Source organism: Notamacropus eugenii, chromosome 4 (assembly GCF_028372415.1).
Source record: "Notamacropus eugenii isolate mMacEug1 chromosome 4, mMacEug1.pri_v2, whole genome shotgun sequence".
Classification (NCBI taxonomy): domain Eukaryota; kingdom Metazoa; phylum Chordata; class Mammalia; order Diprotodontia; family Macropodidae; genus Notamacropus; species Notamacropus eugenii.
Window position 1 is genome coordinate 20873195 of NC_092875.1, and position 20574 is coordinate 20893768.

Consider the following 20574-nt stretch of genomic DNA (forward strand, 5'->3'; position numbering starts at 1 on the left):
TGCAGTGGTGCCCTGGGACCACCTCCTCACATTTCACAGATGAGAAGGATTGTGTCCAGGCAGTTCCATGAATCCTCCGTGAGAAGTTGAGTGAACAGCCCCACATCACACAACAAAAACTCCCATCTGCTGAGTGTGGGCTCAGGCTCTTTTCAAGCAAACTAAACTGCCTCTTCTTAATAACAAAAATCTGTTACAGCATAACTCATGTGTTACACCACAGAAAACTAGGTAGGCTACGCCAAGACCGTAGAGAGCGCCAGCAATCCAGGAGGTAACACTTCTGGTCACTGCACTAGCAAAAAGTCAGCATCATAAAGTTTGTAGAATATAGTATCTATAGAATGACTGAAAAAACCATCGAAGGAAAGAGATTTCTACTAATAAATAGCTAGAATTAAAAATAAAGGCAGGTTTTACTGCGCAACTTCGTATAATTAGTTCACTGAAATTACACCTGTAATATTAAGGTGTTATTTATTTTGATAGACAGTCCTGTCCATATTAAGACAGTGAAATAAGCTCTGATTTTGGGCTACCAGAAGTTTAGATCTTCACTGATTCGATAAATTTAATTATGCTAATGTCCACAATGGACATCCTTCGGTGACATCTGAAAGTTCAGGAAGAAGGAAAGAAAGATGACATGACTGGAGAAGGACAAGGGTCCTAATATCCTAAAGAACAGAAGAAAACAGTTTAGTAATTCCAGTAAATTCCCTGGCAGCCCAGAGAACCAGTCAGTTTGCCTTTGATTCCTGTCCAGATTCTAGACTGGGTTCTTCAAATGAACTTTTCATATATACCTAGAAAAGGAAATAATTGGCCCCAAAACACTGCCACGGCTTCAGCCGGAGCCACTCATGACAGACTAACTTTGTTTCTTGTGGCAAAAGGGTTGTTAAATTAGTAAATTAAGGGAACAATGACAGCCAGGATTTTGATATCACATTAAGGTTTGCAAAGGGTGTTACATCTGTTATCTCACTTGAATGCCAGGGACATAGTTAATCTAGATTTCTGACAAGCACTTGACCAACCAAGACTTTGCCACCAGACTGGCAGAGAGATGGGAACCAGATGAAAACAGGCTGGATGATGGAGCAGCTGAATGGGCAGAGTCCAAGTGTAGTCACTAACGACTTAATGTCACATAGCCAGGAGGAACCTGCTCAGCACCCCAGGAATCACCACTGCACAATGGGCAGGCTGCTGGAAAGGGTGATCAGTAAGGACAAAGTCTGCATGCTTCCCAAAAGTTCTCCACAGGCTAGAAGGCTGGCTAAACTGGATAAGATCAAGTCTTTCACCTGGGTACAAAACCAACCTCACAACATCAGTAGAAAAGAAGCAGTGAAGAGGCTGTTTGTCTGAAAAAGATGAAAAAGACACAACAGCTGAAGGGCTGGCCTGTCAGGGAGTATAAACACTGTTTAGCCCCACAGGCCAGAGCCATGAGAAAAGAGGGGAAGATGCAAAGCAGCAAATTCTGGCTTGATGTCGAGAAAAACCTGAAAACAAGCCCAGCCCCACAAAAGGTCAAGAGGAGACCTCCAAGGCAGGGAGCTTCCTTCAGCAGGGGCTCAGTGGGCCCTCAGCAGGGATGGAAGAGAGGGCAGAAGAAGCAGATGGCGGCTGATGTCCCTTCCAAATCTAAGCTCCTGCCAGAGGTGGCTGAAGACAGATCGATGTCTTGGCCAGCAAGAACTCAGTTTAGTCTCAGATCACATTGGTTGTCTGTGCAGAGCCCTCTTAGGGATACACCTCCTAAGCAGCACTCACAGGTTTGCAGGGTGCAGCCCCTGGAGCATGACTGATACATGGAACCTAAGGTAGCACCCCTTCTAGACTACTTCCCCAGAAGGAAACTCCACCTCCCAGGTTCTAGAGTACCTGGGGGAACTTTTCTAGAACTACAGCTCATGGGCCCCCACCAGCAAGCTTCTTTTTAACAGCACTTAAAGTGTGGGAAGAGCGGACATAAACTTAGATAATATCATGGGGAAGGCAGTATACACCTCCCTTTTCTTCCCTCTTGTAACCCTCATGTTGCTGGGCTCCTGAGCTCTGCTCCTTTCAGTAGTTGGGGCTCTCAATGGCCAGAGATGCTTCTCCCTTAAATCTTCAGGTCGGCTCTCTTCTCTGCTGCTGGGGGTAGATCACCTTCTTTGAAGTTACTACTCCTCTAGTGACCATCCATATCTGCCTCTCTCTGTTCCCTACTAGATGTGCCTCACACTCTCTGAACTCTCTTGACCCAATGCACTCCCAAATGGCTGTATGTGATGTGAGGAGCTTCATAGCTACACCCAAGGGTGCTGGGGGTAGGGAAGTGAGAGAAATCCTCTACTCCCCACCTTGTCCAACTTGGGTACAAAGAATCACACTCTACAAAGCAGCCCTGGACCACCTGCAGAACTGGGCAGTCAGGTCTATGAGGGAGCCCTCAGGGGCATGACCAATCAAAGTGACAATGTCACTGAACTCACTCAAGTAAACTGTGAACTGCTAAGTAAACTGTTAACAAGGCTGCACTTTACTCATATGTTAACGCCTGGTTATTTGTGTTCTCTGGTTTTCCCTTCTATGATCACGTAAACCGAAGACAGGGAGAACTAAATAGCCCTACCTTCAGTGATCAAACAACTCAAGACTTGTTCTTTCAGAATGCCTACAGAAGACCTAGAAGAGACCTTAAAAGATAACTAATACTGACTCTCACTCAGTGTAGGATTTTTTTTCCCAAAATATCTGTCATATTTTGTTTCATGCAGGACTTTTTCATTTTTTACACTTAGGTCCATTTTGTTATCTGTGTAGGGACCTCTCAGGGTGGAAATTCCCTCTACCAATAAAGATCACAATCAACGTGCAGTTTCTGCTTCTATAGAGCTGTCTGGCACATGGGAAGGTGGAACACTTGCTGCAGGTCCCAGGGTCACTGTGATCCTGTAGTCACTATCTGTCCTCCCTATCCACTGTGGAACACTAGCACATTCATTGACAGACCCTTTATTTCACTTGTATGAGAAAGTGAAAATCTAACTTTCACAAAGCATTAATGATTTATATTTCATCTTTAGAAATAGATGGCCCCCCACTGTAGTGAGGTCTCATCCAAAGAAATAACTGTTTTTTTCCCTTTATTGTAAGGATTCTGGCAGTGGCAAAGAGGTAAGTACAAGGTAGATGGTGTCTGAGATCCTCTGTCTGGCCTCTGAGTGTGGCCAAGCAAACAATTTAATCACAATTTCAACCAACTCAGAGTGAGATAGAACTGAAGACAACATTTCTTGTGATCCTATAAATTACTGGGGAAAATTATACTGAAAAAGTGAAATGATGTTTTTGGAAGAAGAATAGATTTTATTTCCTTGTTTACCACCCTTTGTCTATTTTTCCCCCTGTTTTTCATTACTTGACAATTTACTGCAATCCTAATACAAGTAAATTGGCATTTCAATTTGAATCTAAAATGAACCTATATTCTGGGAAAGGAAATTATTTGCCCAATCTTGGTTCTGAAGAACAGATGGTGTAACCCACTTTTCCTCTCAGTAGGGAGGGAAGTCAAGGACTTGGAGAGCAAATTGTATATTCCTTTGTCAGGGATAGTTGTCTGTTGGTCAGTCTTGCATAACAGGTTTTCTTTTAGTACAAAGGAGAACAAATATATCAGAAAGTGTCTATGACAAGGAGACTTACTTTAAAAAAAACTGAACTGCTAAGGGGATTTGTTACCAATTCATTCCAAGTTAAACACAACCCTTTCCTTGTTTTTAATAAATTTCCATCCAAGCTCAATTATTACAAGTATAAAGGATGAGGGTACATTTAGTCACTCAAATCTCTCCTCCCCACTTAACTGTGAATAAGAATGCAGAAGTCACGGGGAGGTGGGAGTGATGAGGCAGCCAAGGAGCATTATGGACAGAACCTGGGGACCCCTGCCCACAGGTGAATGCTGCTTTTGTGGGGACTACATTACAACATGGTAGGCTGCATAAAAGTGGGCAAGGGAAGGAATAAGTGATATACCAGGGTCAGATCAAGGGCCTACAGGGGAGTAGGTGGTGGAGGGGAGAATGAAAAGAGGAGTGGGAAAGGAAGGAGGCTCTACTTTGGAGGTGACAGGGGGTTTTACTGATGAAGGCTTCTATGAGCGAAGAGAGGTGATCAGTGGAGGGAGATGAGGACCTTACAGTGGATGTGACCTGGGTGGGGGGGAACCTCCGGGCGCAACTGTGCCTGGAAATGTGGGAGAACAAGGATACAGGGAGATTTACAGGCGAATATAGAAGAAAAAAGGGTTAAAAAGAGAGGTCACAGATCAGTGGTAGGCTACATAACTAGAAACATGATGGGGAAGAAGCCTTGCAATGGGGCAGTGTCCTCTCTGATACCTGCAATAACTGGTGTGATGTTTAAAAATGTCAAGAAACATAGCTTCTGGGTAATTTAATTGCTTTATTAATAAGGCCAGCATATTTATTAATAAAAAAGAGGTCAGTGGTACTCTCAAATGCCAAAAACCCCTCACGGCAGTGGGTTCACAATTTACATGCCCTTGGAAGAGCAGGTGTTCCTGAGGGTGGCAATCAACTGTGGATAACAATTAATGAGAGAATGACTATTATAATGAGATGTGGGCTCATTCTAATGAGCATCTTGGTGGTATGTGACTTGGAAAACCCATGTCTTAGTCAAAGAGACTTATCAATTTCCATATCATTGGTCCAACAAAAGGAGAATCCACATTTTTCAGACCTGCCTGGATAAAGAGGAATATAATCTTTGAGAAACACTTGTTGATGGTAAGGATGTAGAAAAGGCGGGAAACCTTAGTCTTGATTCAATTAGTTATTAATACAAAATAGAAATAATCATTTCTGTCATTGGCACTGTTCTGGAAGTGAAACACAAAGGAAAAGGCAAATCCATGGGGTAAAGCCCACAAGCAGGAACAGAAAGTACCTAGCACGGATCGTCTCAAATGGACATCTTGGAAGCCTTGATCCCATGAAGAATACAGAAAAAGAGAGAAAGAACAGAAAAATACAGGGAATGAGTGTTTAGAGTGAACAAAAGAGAAGATAGATAATGAAGAGAGGGAGAGAATTTTTTGGAAAAGGGTGAAGAGAAGCAAAATTTATAAACTAAAGAAAAGGACAAGCTGAAGGGGAAGAGCAGAAGAAGGAGAGTTAAACAAGAAGGGGATCAGGTGCAAGAGCAAAGGGAAACGGGGCCCACTTGGAAAAGAATAAAGTAACTGAAGAAACAGTAAAACTCCCCTCTCTAAAAAGAAAAAGAAAAGAAAATGAAAGAAACAGGAATACTATGTCTACAGCAAAAGAGGGAACTTGACATTGAAAAGCTTCTTCCTGGACAACGCTAATGCATTGAGGACAAGGGCGGGGAACCTGCAGCCTCAAGACCACACTTGGCCACAGGCTCCTCACCCCGATCTAGGATAAGAAGGGAAGTGGTCAAACGTGGAAAAAACATTTGTATGTCAAAACTTTCTGATAAGGGCTTAGTATCCAAGATATTTAAGATATGAACAAAGAGTTTTTTTAAAAAGAATGACAAAGTAAAGGTCACAATCTGTACCAAAGGGGAAAAAATACCCATTCCCATGAGAGCGCCGATCCACCCCAACCATGGAGGGAGGAACAGTTTCTTTTCTGGCCAACAGGCAGCCACTTTCTTCATTTCTGTTGCTTTCCGGATCCCCTGTTCTATTCCCTCACAATAACACCAGGAAGTCCATCATGAAAGAACGACTGTCTACATTTGACAAAAATGAGAGTGAGTCTCAAATGTTTAAACACAATGATTTGCTCACAGGCAAATAACCAGTGCCAGAGTTAACACTCCAATCTAAGTCTTATGACCCCCCCCCCAAATGAAGGGCTCTTTTTATCAACAAATTACAAAAATCTATGGCCCCCAAATAACCATGGTGCACAGCTTACAGAGTCCCAGGAGGAGGCCAGAGAACGGAAAACAAGCCACTTCTTTTTCCAGACTTCCCTGGTGTCATTGTACATGCTTGGTACATATCCATTTAGGACCCAATGCCCAACACAACAGACCGTAAGGTCCTTGAAGCAGCCTCTTCATCTTTGGAACCTCCAACCTGGCCCAGAGCAGCTTCTTAATAAAAGCGTACTAGGTGCCTTCTTGCCAGCAAAATGAGCATGATACGAGTCACCCCTAAAGTCCTTAAATGAGAAGCTCTGTGAAAACCATAAGGTATCATAAACATATATCAGATGCACAGAAGTCCTTTGGGAAACACACAACAGGACTCCCAGGCAAAATGGCAGAAAGAAAAGTTCAGAAAGCTAAGCTCATCAGAAAGAAAAGAGGAAAGGAAGGAGGAAAGGAAGGAAGGAAGGAAGGGAGAGAGAGAACACAAACACAGAAAATACAAATCAATCAAAATTTAAAATATGATGGAATACTGAAACTATTAAAGTTCCCAAAAAAAATGTAGATGGAAAAAGAAGTTGTGGAGTTGTCCTCAAAGACATAACTGGTGCAAAGAAATCAACTAAACTAATAGTGGCAAGAAAACCAAAAAACCACATAAAAGGTAAGTTTGAAAAAAAATTGTAATTATGGCAAAAACTCAAGAAGACTGGGTGAAAATAATAAAGGAACTGATCATTGTAGGGAATATAACAGAAAACTTCAAAAATTCACAGAAGCAACAGACAGTAAAGGGCAGTTAAAATGCCATAAAATTACACAAAGTACTAGAAAATATGCAGATTCACATGACAAACCTAGAGAACAGGTCCTATTCTCAAGGTTACTGATACCTCAAATGAATCTGAACACTATATTCTAGAAAATACTCAAAGAAAAGTCTCCCAGCAACAAGTGTGGATATAAACAAAATACATCACAGCCTCCTGACAAGGAAGAATCCAAGGTTCAGTCTGCCTAGACATATAATGCGGAATTCCGGCATCACAATAAGTGATAAATCCTTCAAGCTTACAGCAGAAATCTACAAAACACTTACCAAGAAACAATATCAAGATCAGCAAAGACTCTTCAAGGATGAAGCAAGATTATTGGAAGAGCTGAAAAATAACATCTATAAATTTCAGAAGTATGTGTTGTGAACTCAGAATTATCTAGCAAGAAAAACCAGTAAAAAGAGAGGCATTTGAAAAGTACTTAGCCTGAAAAATTCACAAAGAGCTATGTGCATGGGAATGAACGAAGAAGTGTTTATTAAGGCCTTCTGGGCAAAATATTGTGCTAAGCCCTTGGGAAACAAAAGAGCTAAATCAGCTAGGCCCCCCGCATCGTGGGACAGAGCTCATAGCATCCGTTGGAAGGTTTCAGCCGCCAATAAGACAGAAAGCTCTCGTGGTCCACAGACTGCAGCAGTAAAGTGGAGAGTAGGGCAACTTCCCTAAAGTCATTTCATCTAATAAAATCTTAGCAGCTTCTGGTGTTGAACTCTCCGGCAGCGCCAAGGACTTTGGCTATTAGCACCTTCTCTCCTGGGCCTTCCGGAGCTCAAGCTTCCATACAGAGTTGCTTCCTGGGATGAAACTTCAGGGGCTGGGGAGCAAGCAGGACTAGTGGTCCAGTGCTGCCACTGCTGGAGTTCTTGGGATTACCTGTCAGTGACAAGTGATCAATAGTTGATGGTAAATCAGGTGGGCCCTTTCTCTACATTGATCTCTCCCCTCCAAGATGGCTGTAGGATGAGCTGGAAACAGGCATGGCTGTCTGGGCAGCACCATGGTTTCCAAGGTTCTTGGGCGCAGGGTACAAGGCAGTCTCCACTGGGAGGGAGGGAGTGGCAGCTAGTACTGGCTGCCTGAGCTCCCTTATCATGCCCCCTCTTACCACACTCTCAGGGCACCAGGCAGCTCCAGCTAAGTTGACTTGTTTCGTCCACAGGCAGAAAAAATCCAGAGTGATGTTTCAAAGGATATTTCAGAGAAAGAAATTGTTTAAAAAGCAGAGGAAGGAGAGTGATTTGGGATGAAAAGAGGAGTTAGAACTGACAGAATGATCATCCCAAAGCCAACATACCTGATACTGTGAAGGGGGAGCCTCACAAAAGACTAAGACTAACAAAGTACAGACTCCTGCTAAGAGACTGAGTGAAAAGAGAAACCCCAAAAATTAAACACTCAATGTAAATCAACAACATTTCCGATAAAATAAGTCATAATAAGAATCAAAGAAGCAACATGGATTTACAAGAAACACAGAAATCTAGAAAACTGTAAATGGATTCAAAATCAAAGAAAGGGCAACAGGCTGCCTGAAGATGCAAAAAGCCGGACAGACCTGCACTGGACCAAAACCCATGAGAGTGAAAAGCAAAAAACAAACCGAAAAACCAAGGCATATCCAAATAAAAACGGAATGGAAGACGGGAAGGCCTCAGAAGCTAAGGATGAAGAACACAAGAAAGTAGGGAAGCAGGAATACGGTGTGACCCAGCAAAACGGGCAGTATGGAGCGACAGTCTGCTGTTCAAAACGATAAACACGCACACATGTACAGATATGCATATACAGACAGAGGGATAAATGCACATGTATTTCTGTGTGCACAAGGAAAATGAAGAAGGCCAAAGAGACGAATTTCAGTAGAGTTTCAGAAAAGATACAGAATAACATTCTTTTCTGGTTGGTTACTATCTAGTAGTTCATTTGGTTTAACACTAGGGGCTTTTATGTACAATTTTCTTCCTTCCTGCATATTTAAAATCTTTATTATGGTTAAAATTTGTCATTTTTTACAAAAGAAAAATGACAAAAAACTTTGACATGATAAAAGTAAAAGAAGAATTTACTTATAAAATAAGTAATATGAATAATCAAGACTGTACAACATTTACATTTTTTTAAATAAAGGTTTTAGTTTTATGAAAATGAATCCTTTGATTTTTTTGTACCATTTTGTACCAAGTCAGGCGAACAGTCACAGACAATGCTATCAAAGGACTGTGGAACTTTGGATTTCTTATCTCAATTGTTAAAATAGAATTCATATGTGTTATTGCTCCCATTTTACAAAGGAGGAAACTGAGATAAGCAGAGACCAAACGACTTGTTCAGGCTCCCACAGGCAATGAGCATCGGAGGAATGACTGAGCTCAGGCCTTCGGGCCCCTAGGCTCCCCACTCACTACCCACTGGGTCCAGTTGCCTCTCAGGGTCCCAGAGGATAAAAGCTTTTCTGGAGAACAGATCATTCTGTCTAGCTCAGGCCTCCAAAGCACGGTGTGTAAGAAAAATAAAGATTTCATTAGATAATGTTAATGCCAAGACCATTCTTCCTCCTAAACAATACAGTGGGACCCACAGGTATTTGTTGCTATTTAGCCATTTTTCAGTCGTATCCAACTCTTTGTGACTCCACTTGGGCTTTTCCTGGCAGAGATACTGCAGGGGTTTGCCATTTCCTTCTCTAGCTCCTTTTACAGATGAGGAAACTGAGGCAAACCAGTTTCACTGACTTGCCCAAGGTCATACAGCTAGTAAGTGTCTCAGGTCGGATTTGAACTCATCTTCCTGAATATAGGCCTGACACTCTGAACACGATGGTGCCACCTAGTAACCAACGAAATATCAATACAGATGGGTAGACAGCCATCACATACACTGTAGGAAAGCCTCAGTTCTCCCTATAAAATTGACTTGGTTTCCTGCAGTTTGCTCCCAGTGTCCCTGTCTCCCAAGGCAGCTGTGTCAGTACATCTCAAACAAACCCCAAAGAGTCTTGTATCCCAACTCACTTGTGAAAATCTCGCAGAGTTCCAGGCGTGTCCTACCCTGCCTCCTTCCAGAAACACTGCTGACCAAGTTTTACAGATGAGAGACAGAAGTTCTATACATCCTCTGAGCATCCTTTCTCAATCCTAATTATATCTTTGCTAAGAGATGCCAGATCCACAAGGGGTTCCCATGCCAGTGGCATCACAAGGCCCAGCAAATGGGATCTAGCCTTGCCCTGGGATTTCACTGGTATAAGGAATGCCCTCACCAATGCACTGCTGTCTCTTCTATGCAATTTGGGTCTTAGAAAGTCTAGAGCAGTGGTGTCAAATTCCAACAGAAACAGATACCTGATTCCTCAGGTTGACTTAGAAAACTACAAAATAACATTGTCTATATTATGTTGTATTTTTATTTATTTTGCTAAGCATTTCCCAATTACATTTTAATCTGGTTTGGCTGTATTTTTAGGGTCACATGACCAGGATGGGTCAGAGGTGGTACTTGAACCCAAGCTCAACCTGCACCAAAGCCAGTTCTCTATTCACTACCCAGAGCTTCTTGATTTGTGGGTCTCAACCCCATATGGGGTCACAAAAAATTTGGCAGTAGTAAAAGGTTTCTGAATGCACGATGACCAAAAACTAATTAAAAATCAAATTTATAATAGCTCCAAGATGTTTCTGACAGCACTTGCCCATGTAGCATCGCACATCTTCACTGCAGCCTTGATTCTGAACACAAAGCATATGCACTTTGCCCTGCGCACACCCTCAGGCCACACAATGTCAACTAACACTGCCAAAATGGGAAAGGGGTCCCAGGTGGAAAAAGTTTAGGAAGCCCTGTACTACAGCCTCTCCTTTGAGGTATGAATGTAAAAATAATTCTCTAATGGCTGTTATATATTAGAATTCTCCATGTAGCACTGTCCCTTGAACACTAGGCCATTATAAGTCCCACCAAGTCATTATAAGCAAACTCTGTGCCGTGAAATTCTCTCATGATCCAGGGTGATCAGTTGCCGAGGACAAGGATCAGGAGACAATGCGTCCAGCTCCCAAGGCCAATAGCTCCTCATGTGCTTTTCCTATGGGACCGTCTGCTGCAATGTGCTTCAGCCTACCACTTTGTCATGTAATTGTCTTAATAACATTATGTGCGGTGAGGCTTTATTTTTAACAGTCCAAGAACATGCGTAATTTAAATTAAAACAGAATGTAGACTTTCTTTCATCACTGAGAAACAAATACCTATGAGTATCACTAATTTTCCATTAGAAGAAATTTACATAATGACTTGTGAGGTCCTTTCCAGCTTCCAATCTGTGCTCCTACGAGGACGTATTGAGATAGTTAGTGACTTGATGGTCTCGGCTCTATAGAAACATACACAAGCTAACGTCTTCAGCCTACTGGGAGTTTCCATGCTATAGGTAATCCCGAAGTAAGGTGCCCGATTTCTTCATTTTTATCTTATATATAAAATACATATGTAACTAGCTCTTTTGACCATATGTATCGCTTAAAAGGATCTAAATGAAATAATGGATTTCCTTGAGGAAAGCTTTATTTTATTTATATACACATATACCTTTATTTTACATACATATATGGCTATTTATATATACAAATATAGTTCTGTCTTATATACATTCATACATATATACAGTTTTATTTATATATGTGTATATATAATTTCTATCAAGATCTAAGTGACAACTGACCACTTCCCAGCATTTTAACTCCATAAAATATTTGAAGGAAGATGAACTTTGGGCCAACCACTTCTTACCACTACTATCTTTAGGTTTATATTCAAGTATGCCTACACAAGTTTTCCATTTCAATGGGCCAAATCATAGAGAATTAGTTATAGAAGGAATCTTTGCTATAGCACACCTAGGAAGATCACTACCCCCAGCCCCAACGATCATATCTTGACTCAAAAGCAGGACTAGAATCGTAGAAGGGAACATAAATATGTTGGATAATGATGGATGGCGCAAAATGAAAGGGAAGAAGAGAAAACAGGATGACTCAAAAATGACCAAAGAAAGAGAGAAAGGACAGCGAGTTACAGAAAGACAGGAATGAGAAGGGGGGAAGAGGCAGAAAGACAAAGAACGGGAGATGAGGGAAACACTGGAAAAGGAGACAAAGAGAAAATGATGAGGGGCAAAGTCGGGGTAGCAGTCACAGACGGCGCCATCAAAGGCAGGTGGGATTTTAGATTTCGGTTCCATTCAACCTGATGTCATGGTCTTTGAAAACGAAGAATGAACACCACCATGACAGCAATATTCACCTACATGTTTCTGCCACAGCAAAAGTATAGTAACACAACTTCTTGAAAGTCATTCCAACTAGTAAATCAGCTTCCGAAGCTGAGCCCTGTGAAAGGGCCAAGGACCCTGCCTCAGCCTTTTCTGGGTTTCCTCAGAGGCAGAGGCCAGGCTGCCACTCCCCAGAGGATGCTTCCTGGCATCGTCCCCACTTCCACCTCTCCTGCTTTCACTCAGTCTTCCTCGGTCCCAAGGTCACACATTCCCAACGGTTATGCCATGTGTCCTGTACTCCTCCTCCCCTTAGAGTCAGCTTGCCTTTTTCTCACTGGTCCAAATGGAATCCAGCTCCCCCTGGGCCACATTAAGCTCCAAATCCTGCCATGAGCCACAGCAGTGATTGGTGTTAAATTCCCCTCTGCCGCGACTGTCCAACAAAGAAGCGCATGCACAGGCTTATGAGGAAGATGCAACGGTCACTTAACTGCTTAGGGGGAACCGAAGCCAGAAACCAGAGATGATCTGAGCTTGACAGACAAAAAGGACATGGATTAATGGTAGAATAAGAGAGGAAAAAAGAAATGGGGCTAACGATCAGGCACAGCCTGGTACTAGGCTGATGAGAAGAGTTCACAGAGGAGCTGGAGAGAACCTCATTTGTTGCAACACCTCAGACAGGTCCATACAATGCACTCACAGAGAAAAAACAAGTGATCCCAGGTTGAGAGCTAGCAGGGACCCCAGAGATTAGCCACCTTTTCATGTTACAGGTCCCACAAAGGTAAATAGAAAACCTGCTCTAGATGTCAAAGCCTGGGCTCTTTCCACTACAGAAAACACTGGCTTTAAAAACAGGCTCTATTTTACAGAATTCAGAGTTTTTCTCTCTAGCCTTTTATTTGTTTTACTTTTAAATTAGATAACCAAGCACACCCCAAAATAACTTTTATCAATATTCAGGCACTCCTCTGCACTTGTGAGCCATACTGTCTATGGGTGAACTGCCCCCTCCTCACCACAGTCTGCTGAAATCCTTCTCTCCCATTAAAGACTTCCTCAGGGGCCGCCTCCTCCATGAAACTTGCCCTGATCTCCCCAGATGCAAGAGCTCTTGCTCTCTACACATTTTCCCAGGACCTCTTAATTGCATCTTTTTTATACCCATCCTACCCTCCCTCCCTCTCATCACATTTAGCTGTACCCATATCCTAGCCTGCTCCCTTGCTGCCCTGCTGGTCCGCCATATTAGCTCAGATCCTGCATCAGGGGCCACTGTGCTCTTCCCAACTGTTACTTCATCCTCTAGCCCTGACCGGGAATGCTCCCGCTCCTCACCTCATCAGCTCCCATTCCACCTCTCCACCTGATGCCCTCCTCCTATTCGGGTGCCTTTACTCTAGGATTTCGTCCTATTCCAACCGTGTGTGTGTGTGTGTGTGTGTGTCTGTGTGTGTCTGTGTGTGTGTCTGTGTGTTTGTCTGTGTGTGTGTGTGTCTGTGTGTGTGTCTGTGTGTGTCTGTGTGTCTGTGTAGGATGCACACAGGTGCCTAAATGCTGCTCCCCCAGCAGAACAACAGCCTCTTGAGGACAAGCACTACATTGCTGCCTTTCTCAGTACTTGGAGTCAAGCACATGCTGGGCACATTGTTGGCACTCACTGTTTGCTGAATGTTAAATGAACTGGGAGCATTAAAGTTCACAGAATGAAACAGAAGAAGCCATAACAAGTGTAACAAAACTCTGACCTTTGTCTTTTTTTAAAGAAATCACTTCTGTCTTCCCGGTGCAGTTGGGGATAAGAAGCATCCTAACAGTCCGGATGGGCTTACCCTTCCTCCATCCCTCACCCTCTGACAATACTGACCTTCCTGCACCAACACATTTCACACACAATGACCTAAGCTGCAGCAGATGACGGCTAACTTATTTTTGCCAATGAGCAAACAAAGCCCCAAGTCTTTGCTCTTTAGCACCTGACCTAGATCTTTACATTGGATCCCAAAGACCCCAAGTCTCTTCACTCTCATTTATTCATATTCTTACTAAATGGTTACTCATACAATATTCTCCATTAGCCAGTCTTCCAACTAGTGATGAGAACTGAATTAATACTGAAGATACTCCAACTAAAATAGGGAAGGAGGAGCCAGAATAGGGAAGAGCATTACAGAAGCCATGTTGAGCCTCACTATTTTGTGGGAAGCATCTTTATTTGTAGAGATCTTTATGAAAGCCATGGTCTGCAGCAATTCACACTAAGTTAGCCCTGGTGACAAGTCACTATTCATGAAAGGCAAAGGCAGCATTTCAGGAAGCTGAACTATCAGTTAGGCCTGGAGAATTCTCCCAAGGTCAGTAAAGGTCAACACAGCAAGAGCCCTAGAATCGGTACATTCATCATGTCAAGGAAAGTGGCTTGACAGTTCCATTGGCTGACATGCTAAGCAAAAGAGACGGAGGACAAATGAAACCTGTCCTGACTGAGAATAAAATACTGTTCAGGGAATTATAAAATTTCTGAAAAGCACGTTTGTTTTCTGGGAATAGGGGAAAAAATAGTAACCAGAAGACAATTTATCCAGTCACGCCTACTGACGTTTACCTCCAAGCAAACGTGTCAATTGTCAATTGTCACCTTCTGAGACAAATGAGTCCAGGATTCCCTGTTTCTCCATCTGCTTTTTGTACATGCCTGATGTCAGTCACATTCACTTTTCATAAGTTTGTCATGAATTAACTATGAGACAACCAGGAACCAATAAGTACGTATCATCCCTGACCAAAATCAACACCCCAATGCCAGCAGGCAAACACGCTGCCCATATCTGGCTAACATATCAAAATCGCCTATGCTATGGGGTACGAGTCCTCATTATCAGTGGCACAGACACCCACGAAGGATTTTATTTTTATTTTGTCCGTTTAACAAAAGCTTGCATGTTGTCCGTGTAAGTGGAGTGAGTCCATTAAGAGCCAAACTGTTCTTGATTAAAGAAAGGGATTTTTTTCTGCTTTCTTCTCCATTTTTCCCAAAGGGGCTCTGTTTTTATCAAGAACAACATTACAGATGAGGAAACTGAGGCCTCAGCAGGTGAGATGCCTTACTCAAAGTCATACATAAGGGAGAGCTGGAACATGAACCCCTGTCCTCTGACTCTGAACATGGGGCTCTTTCTAACTTGCCCTCCCCTGCAGAGCTCCAAGACATAGGTCGTGTTCCCAAGAAGAGACTCTAGCTCCATAAGGGGGATGGGGGCACAAGGAAGAAAGAAAACTGAAAATCCCATCCAGGGATGGAGTTCTCAGGGCAGCTGGGCCCTCTCTGGCTAAAATAACAAATTTTTAGACAGAAAGAAACTTCTTTTCGGCTGCCAAGCAACTGCTCCCATACTCCAAAGAATTCACCCACCGTCCCCTTTCGTACTGGCCAAAGGAGCCTCCAGGGACACTTGCAGAGACGGCTCCAAGAAAGTCCCTTGGGAATGAATCTGCTCTCTCAGAGGCTGCCCTCATTACCTGCCTGCTGCTGCAGCCATCACTCACTCAGGTACATCGGTCTAACAAAGGGGTTTCATGCATATTCTCCCAACCATTTGATGAGATCCGTCGAGCAGGCATCACGACTCCCATTTTAAAGATGAAGAGGCTGGGGTGCAGAGGAGTGAGGGAGCGGCCCAAGGGCTCACAACTCAGAAATGGCAAAGACAGGCCTCAAACCAGACGGCCTCCAAGTCTGGTGGTCTTTCCACTCTTCTCTGCTGGATGGACCCCCTCATTCTAATGAGCAGCACACAAAGCTTCACAAAGGACGTATTTTTCTTATCAGAAACATCTCCCTACTTCCCAATATTATTAAATAGTACATTCATAATTACTTTGCTATCATAAAAGCCATCACTATTAAAATGAAAGCATGCAGTGTAGAACTCACCAATTTTCTGATTGAAAATCTTGTCGAATGTTAATTCGCCTCTCTCATTAAGATACTTCTGCATTAAATTCCGGATACTGAAAAACAACAGGGAAGCATTTTCTTAGGAAGGTAAACTGAATTTTAAGCAAACTAAAATCCTAGGATCAAAAATAAAACAAACTCCCTCCAAGGATAGAGCTTTGTGGTAAGAAGAGAAGCCAAGGAGGCTGGCAGCCTAATGCCAGCTCTCCACTCAACAACTCCAGCTGCGCCTCAGTTTTCCCACCTCCAAAATGAAAGCATTGAACCAGATGCCTCTGCAGCTTCACCATTCTTTAATCTATCCTATAAGTGAAGTCTTGGGCCTGTAAAATACCTTTAAATAAGGGAAATAATATAAAATAGCTGCTTCAGATACAAGTTAAGAGATACAGTCCTGGCTTTTAGGCTTTTATCTCAGTACTGCAACTGAAGGTAAGATTTATACTGAGACCATGAGATGGGAGGTAAAGAAAGTTTCATCCTAATTAAAAAAAAAGAAAGAAAGAAAGGTGAATGCATGAACTTTGTCCTTTAACTTAAAAATAGGGAGAATGAGAAGCTCGGAAAGTCATTCACCAACGAATGTTCCTTATGATGGCTTTTTTCTTCTGGGCTCCCTGCGATCTTCCACACTGAAGGATGGAGGGGTTTGATGGCAGGGGAAGAGGAAAAGGGAGGAAAAAGAATGAGGACATATTATTCTGACAGATGGGCCACTTTGAGGGGTTTTTGGGCACTGTGGGCAGGGAACAGGAAACATAAGGCTTAGAAAGAAGGTTCCAGGAAGGGCCACGAAAGGGCGTCAGACAGGTGACGAGCTGGCCGCAGGCTGGACCTGTTGCTTTAATAATGCTATATAAACCTACTAAATCATTTGTCTCTTTCTGCTTTGTGACATTTGCCTGTAAGACAGACAGAAGTACCACGAATACTGACCTGTCTCTGAAGAATTACTGCAAAGAAGAATGAGTAAAATCATGGCAAAACACCTTGGAAATATATTGAAATTGAGATAGGAAATCGCTGCCACTTAAAACATAATTATCTGCATTCCCAGAGCATCATCAGGTCCGCAACGTACCCTGTGAGGTGACTGTTCCCACTTGATCATCTCAAGCCAATTCCCATTTCACCAATAAGAAATGAGACTGTGAGAGGCTGAAGGACTTCCCTGTGGACGCATGACATGTGGGGAGGGGAGGGGCAGACAAATCACTCAGAATTTGTGCACAGAGAACACGACTGAATCCACAGGAACGGAGATCACCAAATGAAAAACAGCCAAAGAAGAAAGGAAGAGAGGCCAGGACGGAATCTTGGGGGCCACCCTCAGTTAGGGCATGACCTGAATGAAGATCCAACAGAAGAGAGTGAGAAGGGCCAGTCAAACAGGCAGGCTCGAACCAGGAGAGATTTGTCATGAAAACCTAGAGAGAAGAAATGAGCGAACAGAAGTGATGGACAGGGTCAAAGGCTGCAGAGAGGCCAAGAAGGATGAAGACTGGGAAAAGGTCATGAGATTTGCCAAGTAAGCCATCACTGGCAACGTTGGAGAAGCCAGGCTGCTGAGAGAGCGGAAGAAGAGCAGGAATGTGGATCGCTGAGGAATCTGCCTGGCAAGGAGAAAACCCACTTCTCATGAAAGACAGGGTGGAGCAGAAAGTACAGCTAAGTGGGGGAAATGAAGAGGAGAGAAGAGGGAATTGTCTCCATTTTTAAACAAAGTATGAAGCAAGGTTCTCATGGGAGAGGGAGGGAGGCGTAAAGAGGGACACCAAGGTTTGTAATGAGTGGGACAGTGACTCAATCAGGACAAGTACAAGCCTTGCCATGGTGAGAGCCCAGCTGAGAAAATGGGACTTAAATTGGCAGGGGACCCAGTGCAGTTCATCACTTTCTCCAGCTTCTTTCAGCAGCACAGAAGGAGCAAAGGCAACAGACAGTGGGAGCCACACAAGGCTGAGGCTCAGCAACACAAGACTGGTGATCACAGATGGGTGCAAAAGACTTTAGAACAGTGTAGAGGTGAGCAGGCTCACCAAGGGATGGGAAGAGGCACTGGAGCAGGGGAGACGGCACGGGAAAGAACAGAGGGGCAGAGGTATGAGAGGTCAGGGGGAGGACAAAGAACGGAGCCAGGGATCGTATGGCAGAAAGAATGCAGGAATGACAAGACTGTGACTAGAAAAAGGAATTGGGGAGGTCATGGACATGGAAGGAGAACATATATGGATGATATGAGTCTGTATGGGAAGCACAGGTGAGTTGACAGGGAACATCTTGGGGAAAGAGGAAGAAAGTTAGAGAGCATTGTTTTCACGGAAGCACAAGTCTCCTAGTAGGGGGGCAAAAGTGGTGGAAGAACGCCTGAGCCTGGCACTGAACTCACTGAGGAAGGGAGGAAGGAAAGGAAGGAGGAAGGAAGGGAGGAGAGTGTGCTGGAGACTGGCAAAGAACAGCTGCCAGAATCTTGACTGGGTGATCAATTTGGATTGAATGAACTTTGAATGAGGAGAGATTCCTGAGCAATGGTACAGTCTGGAAGAGAGGGAGCAGGCAGGGACCTGGTGACCTCCCAGAGCCTGCTGGGAAATGAGAAGGCATTGGCACAGGATCGCCTCCTGAAAGAGACCAGGGCAGAGCTCTCCAGGGCCCCCCAATCCCCCCGCTGTTAATCAAGGCGGCCCCTCCTTTGTAGCTCATGGTCTGGAGACGGCTGCTGAGGGGAGTGGTGTCAAACTCAGACAGAAATGACATCACTAAACCCTACATGAAGGATCCCTTTGGGTGACATGTTGACTTAGAAAACCACATATGAACATTATGTTTGACTGTATTTTTATTTATTTTGTCAAAAATTCCCAATAACATTTTACCTGGTTCCTGGGTTCAAAATGTCATGTTACTATAATATAATACAACACTAGTAGCAAACGTTTCTGTCGTCCCTGCTGGGGCCACGCGCTCTGCGGAGCACATGACGATCATTACCACGTCTGATCCTCAGCACAAGCCTGAGAAGAAGGTGCTGTGGTTATCCCCATTTCACAGATGAGGCAAACAGAGGTGAAGTGACTTGCTCAGGTCCCACAGCTAGGCAGCGTCTGAAGCCTGACTCCATAAGTATCATTTCCCAGCAGCACTTGGCAAAGCCAATCTGCTGTATCAGGGGCTAGCTACGATCAGCACGGGGGCCAGGACAAATGTTATTTAAAGTATTCCAGTATCTTACGTCCATTATTTCTCATAAAAACCTTGAGAGGGGAGAGAAAAGGTTTTATTTTCTGCATTTTACAGATGAGGAAACTGAGTTCCTGAGAGATTAAATAGAACTTAGAGCTAGAGAGGACATTTGACATCATTTGGCCCAACTCCCTTTTTCACAAAGAAGGAAACTGAGGTGCAAAAAGATGTGCTATTCCAAGTGGACACTCAGTAAATCTCTTCAGTAACCAAGCTGGGAAGGACCCCAGATGGCGTGAGCGCTCCTTCCACTGCCCCACAGTTTCCTATTAGTCCCTGCCGCTGCCCTACTTTAAAAACAACCAACCAACCAACCCAGCCCTTTGCCAGAGCCTCTCCTCCCCTCACAGTACCAGCCTCCTCCCTTTCACAACCAAACCCCAAGAAAAATTCAGTCTACATTTGCTTCTCTCACTTCCCCTCGTCTTCAGGGTCTGACCTCATCAAATGGAAACTGTTCAGTCTGAGGCAACCAGTGACATCTTCTCCCTCCACCAGCCACCACACACCATTGATCACACCCTCCTCTCGGACACTGTCTTCTCACCTGCCACTCATGGGGCCATTCCTCAGTGTCCTCTGCTGGGTCACCATCTATGTCCTGTCCACCCATGTGTGGGTGTGCCCCATGGCTCCATCCCAGGCTCTCTTCTTTTCTTTCTCAACATTCTCCCCTCCCCTCCTCTCCCCCTCTCCTCTCTCCCTCTTCCTCCTCTCTCCTCTCCTTCTCCCTCTCTCCTCTCCCCTCCTCTTCTCTCCTTCCTTTCCTTTCCTCTCCCTCTCTCCTCTCCCTCTTCCTCTCCCTCCTCTCCTCCCTCTCTTCTCCCTCTTCCTCTCCCTCCTCTCCTCCCTCTCTTCTCCCTCCTCTTCTCTCCCCTCCTTTCCTCTCCTCTCCCTCTCCCTCTTCTCCTCTTTCTCCCTCTCTCTCTCCCCCCTTCCTCCCTAAATTTCAGATTTAGAACTAAGAGAGATACTAAATGGCATTTCACTCAAATCCCTCATTTTACAGATGAGAAAAGCGAGGATCAGAAACACAAATGTAATTTGCCCAACGTCACAAAGAAAGACAAAGGCAGAACTGAGATCCAACTCCACACCTAACACATTTTTCCCATGCACCACAAGACCACTTCCCATAGGTTCAGCCATCACCCCAATCTGTATGCTCTGCCTCAGTCTTTTTCTTGAGCTCCTCAGTCTTTTTCTTGAGCTCCAGTTCCACATCATCAGCAGTGAATTAAATGCTTCCAAATGGACATTCTATAGTCATTAATAATTATAATAAGAATGAAGAAATAGCTCACATTTCTCTAGCGCATATTCTGTATCAG

General features: G+C 43.8%; 1 protein-coding gene across 2 annotated transcripts in view; it reads right to left on the reverse strand.

Moving 5' to 3' along the window:
• The window catches only part of GRK3 (G protein-coupled receptor kinase 3), a 184690-nt gene that overhangs the window by 126348 nt on the left and 37768 nt on the right, over nt 1-20574 (reverse strand). For both annotated transcript variants that reach the window (XM_072600102.1, XM_072600103.1), the window contains exon 2: nt 15977-16053. In XM_072600102.1, the coding sequence (XP_072456203.1) occupies nt 15977-16053 (77 nt within the window). The remainder of the gene's footprint in view (nt 1-15976; nt 16054-20574) is intronic.